The sequence below is a fragment of the Lytechinus pictus genome, chromosome 17 (assembly GCF_037042905.1).
Source record: "Lytechinus pictus isolate F3 Inbred chromosome 17, Lp3.0, whole genome shotgun sequence".
Taxonomy (NCBI): domain Eukaryota; kingdom Metazoa; phylum Echinodermata; class Echinoidea; order Temnopleuroida; family Toxopneustidae; genus Lytechinus; species Lytechinus pictus.
This window is the reverse complement of record NC_087261.1, coordinates 31,015,765-31,023,855: the sequence shown is the minus strand read 5'-3', so window position 1 is coordinate 31,023,855 and position 8,091 is coordinate 31,015,765. Positions and strand designations below refer to the sequence as shown.

At 34.5% G+C, this 8,091-nt stretch overlaps 1 protein-coding gene across 1 annotated transcript in view; it reads right to left on the bottom strand.

Moving 5' to 3' along the window:
• Positions 1–1,823: 1,823 nt before the first annotated feature.
• LOC129280820 (uncharacterized) overlaps positions 1,824–8,091 on the bottom strand; it is a 37,132-nt gene continuing 30,864 nt past the window's right edge. The window contains exons 11-13 of the mRNA XM_064111858.1: positions 7,288–7,470; positions 6,582–6,656; positions 1,824–4,365 (exon numbers count right to left, since the gene is read on the bottom strand). Coding sequence (XP_063967928.1) covers positions 4,282–4,365; positions 6,582–6,656; positions 7,288–7,470 — 342 coding nt within the window. The 3' untranslated portion in view covers positions 1,824–4,281. The remainder of the gene's footprint in view (positions 4,366–6,581; positions 6,657–7,287; positions 7,471–8,091) is intronic.

Here is an 8,091-nt window from a genome sequence, read left to right as displayed (position 1 = left end):
GAGTAAGACAAGAGGTGAGAGACAAAGTAAGACGAGATGAGCGACAAAGTAAGACGAGATGAGAGACAGAGTAAGACAGAGATGAGAGACAGAGTAAGACAAGAGATGAGAGACAGAGTAAGACAAGAGATGAGAGACAAAGTAATACAGAGATGAGAGACAGAGTAAGAAAGAGATGAGACAAAGTAAGACGAGATGAGAGACAAAGCAAGAAAGAGATGAGAGACAGAGTAAGACAAGAGGTGAGAGACAGAGTAAGAAAGAGATGAGAGACAAAGTAAGACGAGATGAGAGACAAAGTAAGACGAGATGAGAGACAGAGTAAGACGAGAGATGAGAGACATAGTAAGACAGAGTAAGACAAGAGATGAGAGACATAGTAAGACAAGAGATGAGAGACAGAGTAAGACAAGAGATGAGAGACAAAGTAAGACAGAGATGAAAGACAAAGACGAGATGAGAGACAAAGTAGGACGAGATGAGAGACAGAGTAAGACAAGAGATGAGAGACAGAGTAAGAAAGAGATGAGAGACAAAGACGATATGAGAGACAAAATAAGACGAGATGAGAGACAGAGTAAGACAGGAGATGAGAGACAGAGTAAGACAAGAGATGAGAGACAGAGTAAGACAAGAGATGAGAGACAGCCCAGGTCAAGAGATGAGAGACAGAGTAAGAGAAGAGAGACAGAGTAAGACAAGAGATGAGAGACAGAGTAATACAGAGATGAGAGACAGAGTAAAACAGAGAAGAGAGACAGAGTAAGACAAGAGATGAGAGACAGAGTAAGACAGAGATGAGAGACAGAGTAATACAGAGATGAGAGACAGAGTAAAACAGAGATGAGAGACAGAGTAAGACAGAGATGAGAGACAGAGTAAGACAGAGATGAGAGACAGAGTAAGACAGAGATGAGAGACAGAGTAAGACAAGAGATGAGAGACAGAGTAAACAGAGATGAGAGACAGAGTAAGACAAGAGATGAGAGACAGAGTAAAACAGATATGAGAGACAGAGTAAGACAGAGATGAGAGACATAGTAAGACAAGAGATGAGAGACAGAGTAAGACAAGATGAGAGACAGAGTAAGACAAGAGATGAGAGACATAGTAAGACAAGAGATGAGAGACAGAGTAAGACAAGAGGTGAGAGACAGAGTAAGAAAGAGATGAGAGACAAAGTAAGACAAGATGAGAGACAGAGTAAGACAAGAGATGAGAGACAGAGTAAGACAGAGGTGAGAGACAGAGTAAGAGATGAGAGACAGAGTAAGACAAGAGATGAGAGACAGAGTAAGACAAGAGATGAGAGACAGAGTAAGACAAGATGAGAGACAGAGTAAGACAAAAGATGAGAGACAGAGTATTACGAGATGTGAGATAAGTAAGACAAGAGATGAGAGACAGAGTAGAGATAGAGACGGAGGGAGTGAAGAATGGAAGAAAAGGGTAAAGAGAAGGACTTTTAATGTAATGACTGACTTCGACAACTTTAAAAAAAAAAAAATCAAACAAGCATAACGCTGAAAATCTCATCAATATCGGATGTTATATAAAAAAAGTTTTGAAAAATTAAACTAAAGCTGAAGAATCCAAACTCGATATCAAAAATTACAAAGATCATATCTCAACTTTAGCTGCTGGAAATTAAAATGACTAAGGGTCTGATTTAGCACCCACAAACATGTGCTAGCTCTTTGTCGTGTGTCATTTTATGATAAACAGCTTTATGAAACATTACCAAGTACTCTGACAATATTTATTTTAATAATGCCAAGGAAAATATAAATTCATATAAGAAACACATGAACTCAAACAAACAATTCCAGTTAGAATTATATTTTGATGTTAGATGACTGAATTTAATATCCCTCCTTTTCATTTTTACCAATGCACAAACATAGAATTTTTGACTGTTTGACAGTTAATTTACTATTACCAATTCACTTCTTGTTTATACAAAATCAATGCATAGAAAATTCTGACGTTAAAGATAAGAGATTAATAAAAACAGACTCTCATAAACCCTAGAATGAAATACATGTATAGAAAAATAATGTATAAAGAGTATAAAAGAGATTTTTTGGTGCACCAATGGGTTTCACAAAACATGATGAAAATGAATTTCAAATATACAATTTGCACGAATTCTAGAATATCTGGATTGCATAAAATGAGAAAAATAATTTCTTTGAGTTGTTAAGGCAAGATTCAATTATAAATATTTGCAGGACATTTCTATTTTTTAACATATAAATCAATTACACTCAGAAATTTGAATTATTTTTGAAAGGCATTAGAGAAAAAGGTAATATCTAAAGGTTTGATGGGGGGGGGGGGCCTACGAAGTAATTTATCTCTATTACACTAAGGCAGTATCACACAGTATTACCTTCTTCTTGATAATACAAATCAAATTTATACAAATAAATGAGGAAACATTGGTTAAAAACAAGCTTTCATAATCACTAAGAAGAATAATAGAAAATTGACAGACATATCTATTATAAAGATCTATAACAGATATGAAAAGATTACTTTAGGCAAACAATTCTCACTTTAAGCCTATCTCTAGTTTTGGTAAATGCCCAAAATATCAGTGTCACTGATCTTATTCATTTCTAGATTAATATTGAATGTGCTTGCACTAAAACAAGCTATGATACAAAGGATATCAGATAAAAGTGTTATGGGGATTAAAATTACCAGCAATTTTACATCAAAACTGAATTCAATCAAGTACATGATCTCTGCATGTTTATATCTTGTTTACATAAAACCCCACTCAAACATTGAATGTCAGTAGCTTTCTGATAGAAGTGTGACATCAGTTGCCATGGTGTCATGGTGGGCTGGTTCTAAACATAGTCACAGCTGACGATCGTCCGTACACATTTGTATGAATTTGGCTCATCTGAAAAAGAGGTTGCAAGCGATCAAATTCCGATAGCAGCCATTTTCTCCTAAGAAACACACGCTTTCATTCTGGGTTCATTTGTTTAGAACCAGCCTGCCATGACACCATGGTAACTTTGGTACTCTATACCCAATTACTAAATTGGTAAAGTACTAGTAAGTGTTCAAAGGGCTATTTAAAAAAAAAGAAAAACATTATCAAGAGAGGGCGCTAGATGCCACATTCAAACTCTCGAAGATGAAAAATTGCAAAATTTAAATTCTTATTGCTGTTGAAACACATTCCATGCCTTCAACACTTTTGTAATATGGGAATGTTAAATGATACTTGAGTCTAATTCACATAAATGACCCTTTACCAACAATGTAGACAGGCTTTACATAAGAATATGTTACTTTGGAAGAAAATAATTATTTCACACACTATTTGTTACATCAATTACAATCAATTGTGTATCCCATACATTACATACCAAATAGTATCGTAAGGAGAGTTAATGACTCCTTCTCTGGACTGGACACATATGAGATACTATCTAAACATATAGCAGCAGATGCAGAATTTTTCAATAATGTATGTCTTACAGAAAACAAAGTCAATACCAACTTTTGCTTTGATCTAGCTATAACTCAAATGACTAATTTAATACATCATATGGATATTTGACCCTCATTTCACATATAGATGTTACCTTCTTTAGAATTAAAATTGCACTATACAGTTTAATAATCAATTATATCAAGTATAATAATTGAGAGGATTGATCTATTAATTTTATTTAATTTCCACGAATGCAATCATGACAATAAAAAAGATCGGTTCAAATATCGATAAAATAAATGATCGATAAAACTGATTGTGAATATTTGTAATTGTCTCAATATCAAAATACAGTAATCAAATATTGTTTTAAGAGATTCAAATTAATGGCAAACTTACACATCATATCAAAAAAGAAACTCACACAAAATTCTTAAATGCTTTGCTTATAACAATGAGCATACAAACAATGGGAAAGGAAAAAAAAATGTTTAGTCCATAATTCATTTCAATTAATTCATACAAAACGAATACTAATTGCATATACATATACATATAATCTACAAAATCTTCTGAACATATATCCACCACACTGCAACAAACAATTCTCTATGCCAATTGCAGGTATATCTACCATCAGACATGATTTATACTGGAAACATTTTATGGACAGTTCAAAGATAACACAAAGTGAAGAAAATGAGTACATTAACCATTACCAATGAACAAAATATACGAATGATTTGTACAATTTCTGCATCAAGAGTTATATGGCCAAACCAATAAATGGGCGGCAAGCTGGAATGCAAGCACTATGATGAGATCTAAACATAGCGATTGACAAGCGATTCATATTTCTCCTGTTGACCCGAGGTCACTGAGGGCTCTCCAGCTTTCTTGATGAATGCCTAGAAAAGGAAGAAAAAAGAGGGATTAAAAATATACTCAAGTTGTAGTATTATAATAGGCCACAAGGATTGGAAAGCAAGACCTTCTAAATAAAGTTATTTTTTTCCTTTCCTGGCATCCATCTGACTCTCCTTATCACAATGCTTGAATTCGTTCTTTAAAGGTTTTCGTTTTAGTTGGAATAAGATAATAATAATACATCTAATCAATTATAGAATCAAACAAAATTACTATTAAAGAGTTGGTATGTATAAATAAATATCATGAGTCTTATGATTCTGGTATCAAATATTAAGTAATTGCTCAGTAATAAAAGCATTCTGTGATGAAACATGTCTTTTTGATGATTGAGCTACAAATCGTATTGTGACACATCCATATCTTTTGTATAACATGAGCTATTTAAACTTTGATAGGTCACAACTTTCTTATTTCAAAACCCATTTCGGTGAAACTTCCCATGTTTTTCTTGTTTATTTCTCAAACTAACATTTACCTGGGGTGGATTTGACATTAAATTTGTTTAGAATTTTCAGTGTGTTCTCTTTTACCTTCATTCTTAACAAAAATAATTTTTCCAAAATATCACTTCATATAAATCAAATAAAAAACATACCCACATCAAAAAAATAGTAATAAATGGCCCAAACCAAAAGGTATAAAAAAAGGCACCCAGTAAAGGTCAGACCGCAGGTCCCTATGCTAATGAGCAAATGGGCCAAATTCATCCAAATCATCTCGTGGCTGAATCCTCCTCCCTGCAAAATCTTGTGAATCATGAGATTTCCTTTCTCTAAGGATTTACCTACTTTATCCTCAAGTCAAATTAAATATCTTTGCGCAATTGGACAGAGTATAATGTTTCTCTTTCATAGTGGTCATTTATTTTGTATAAATTATTTTGATAAAGAAGTGAATTTCAGGCTTGAATATGTGAATCAAACCTAAATTTTCTACCTGATTTCTTTTGCAAATTATGCAAAACGTTTTATTTTCAGCCTCGAAGATCACCACAAAGGTGAATTTTTGTACTTTCTCACAATGTCACTCTTAATATGCGGCACCTTTTAATCAGGTCAAGATCCAATTTTCCCACCAAGGTACAAGACAAGATTTCTAAAATTTTGGAGTACCGTAGCATGAAATCTAGAGTTCTGGATATGGCTTTAAATCAACAAGCACAGGCAATTTGAGATTACCACATGGGGAGTGTGACCTTGCCGTGACCCCAGCACTGGAGCCGTTGAGTGTGTTGTCTCTTTGACCAATCAGAATGCAGTATTCTTGTTTTCAAGCTGCTTAATGTACTTGGCAAACAAAAAGTGTGATCTTGACCCAACTAAACCAATTCTTGTTTGGAAACCTATACCATTTTAAAGCACAGATATGCAGCTTTATCATGATCTAAAAATCATTTGGGCCCAAACAATAATACAGTGTAAAAATAACAACTTGACCTGAAAGAATGATTCTTCTTCTTTACAATGATACCAAAATCATGAAATTTCATGAATATTTAGAGCAGCAATGACTGAATTAAAAGAGGTGTTTAAGGCCACATCAAGCTCATCAAATATGCAAAACCTCTCTAGTCATGAATATCACTTGGCTGAAAAAAGCCATTTTTGGGGGACCTGCCGATTGACTGTGTAGAATGAGTGACTGTTTTTGCCCATTTACAATGATCACCCCTGTTCTATATTCAATCTCTTTCTGTTTCTTCTCCTTTTTCTCCTTTTCCTCCTCCCGTATTTTCTTGCTCTTGAAAATTTAGGGAGTTTGATCAACCTGGCTACAACCTCTCTAGTCATGAATATCACTTGGATATAAGCCACTTTTTGGGACCTGCCTACTGACTGGTAACTTGTCGACCATCATGTTCTTTAGAAATTTACAATATCAAGTAACAATTAAGGCAACAAAATATGAGCAGATTGGCCCATATTCTGAACTTGGGTTTGATTTAACTCTGGTCTAAAGTTATGATTTGACTAAAGATTGTAATACAAATCTCTCACAGTAAATGTTGAATTATTGGCTCATTCATTGGACACTCAACTGTCTGGGAATAATAGTTTTCAGCATCAAATTAAAAAACGTGAGAAAAGAGAAAGGTAAACATGTAATGCTAACAAATTGTTGACTTTTGTGGCTTCCCAAAAGTTTGGACTGGACTATAGTATTACATGCAATGATGTTTCAAGTCGTATCCTACCTCACATTCCTGAAGAGTAGCCGTTCCTTCTGCAATTTTCAGTCCAATGCCATGAGTAAAGCTGGAATAACGATCCTAAATATCATATGAAAACAAGTTTTCATAAGTCCTAAACTTAAGAAGTTTTTTTTTTATAACTTGAGACAAGTTATTTACCTCGCCATAATACATGTACGTCTAATTACGATGATAAGACCTTTTGTATTTTCCTTTGTTTACTTTTAGTATTATCTAATAATTATCTTCCTTGTTCCTTTCTTTGTAAAGATTATTCTCTGTTTGATTCTGAAATGTGTGCGTGTCTTGATGTATACTATGTTGCTTGTTGAAATGGACACAGTATTGTCTGGGATAAAGTCTTGAACCCTTTCCACGTGTACTTCGCACCAATGCACTCTCAGTGCCGCACGAACTTTTCATTTCATGCTAAAACAAACAATCCATCGTTTCCCTCCCTGAAAATAATTCAGCACAGAGGGGATCATGGCCCAGCGCACAAAGAGTTAATATTTATAATGATAATTCAAGAAAGTGCTACAACTAATGGTTTTGATCTTTGTCACTCCTGACAATATTATCCAGGTATGCCACTGTCAAGGACCTTAATGTAAAATGAGAAAAGAAGTTTTCTTCTTTCATTAATGAATTTAAAGGCAAATTAGAATATATCTTCTGAAGAATATTCCTCAGAATCCATGCCCCTCACCTCTACCATCTTTTGAAGATGTCCATCGCTGATGAGCTTAGCAGCGATTCGTAGCCCTCTAGCAAAGGAATCCATTGCTCCAATGTGAGCATAGAACATATCTGCTAAGTCTGTTGATTCGCGACGTACCTTAGCATCAAAGTTTAAACCACCAGGAGCTAAACCACCCTGATCTATGATGCACTGTAGGGAGTCCAATAAAATACAATTCACTCAGCAATAATTTTATATCAACATCAAAATAAAACCAACAGTCTACTTAAAGCCATTCTCCTCTTCATTTTAATCTCTATAAAAATCATCACCATCATCCCAATCATCTCTTCTCATTAGAACTCATCAAAATGATAATCACCATCACCATCACTAGCACCATGACTAACATCATCACCATCATCACCGTGATCATCAACATCATCACTGTCACCATCATCATCGTCATTATCATCATGACCATCATTACCCTTCATCATTGCCCATATCCATAATCATCATATATTCACAGTAATGGTTACAGGAAGCAGGGCAAGGGGTGCAGCCCTCTCTATACATTGAGATTTGCCCATATCAACATCACTAAATCTAAGAAACTGTCCCCCTATATTATCAAATATGCAGTTCTTGCCCCTTTTTTCAAATACTGGATCTGAAACTGTATTCATATATCTATTCATTCTTTTTTTTTCTTTCAAGCTATACACAACTTCAATGGCCCAAGCTTTCTACTCAAGGGCATAATAGGTTTGTAATATTTTTGATATATCAGTGATTTACAGTGTAAGTTGTTGATGTATTAAAGACTAA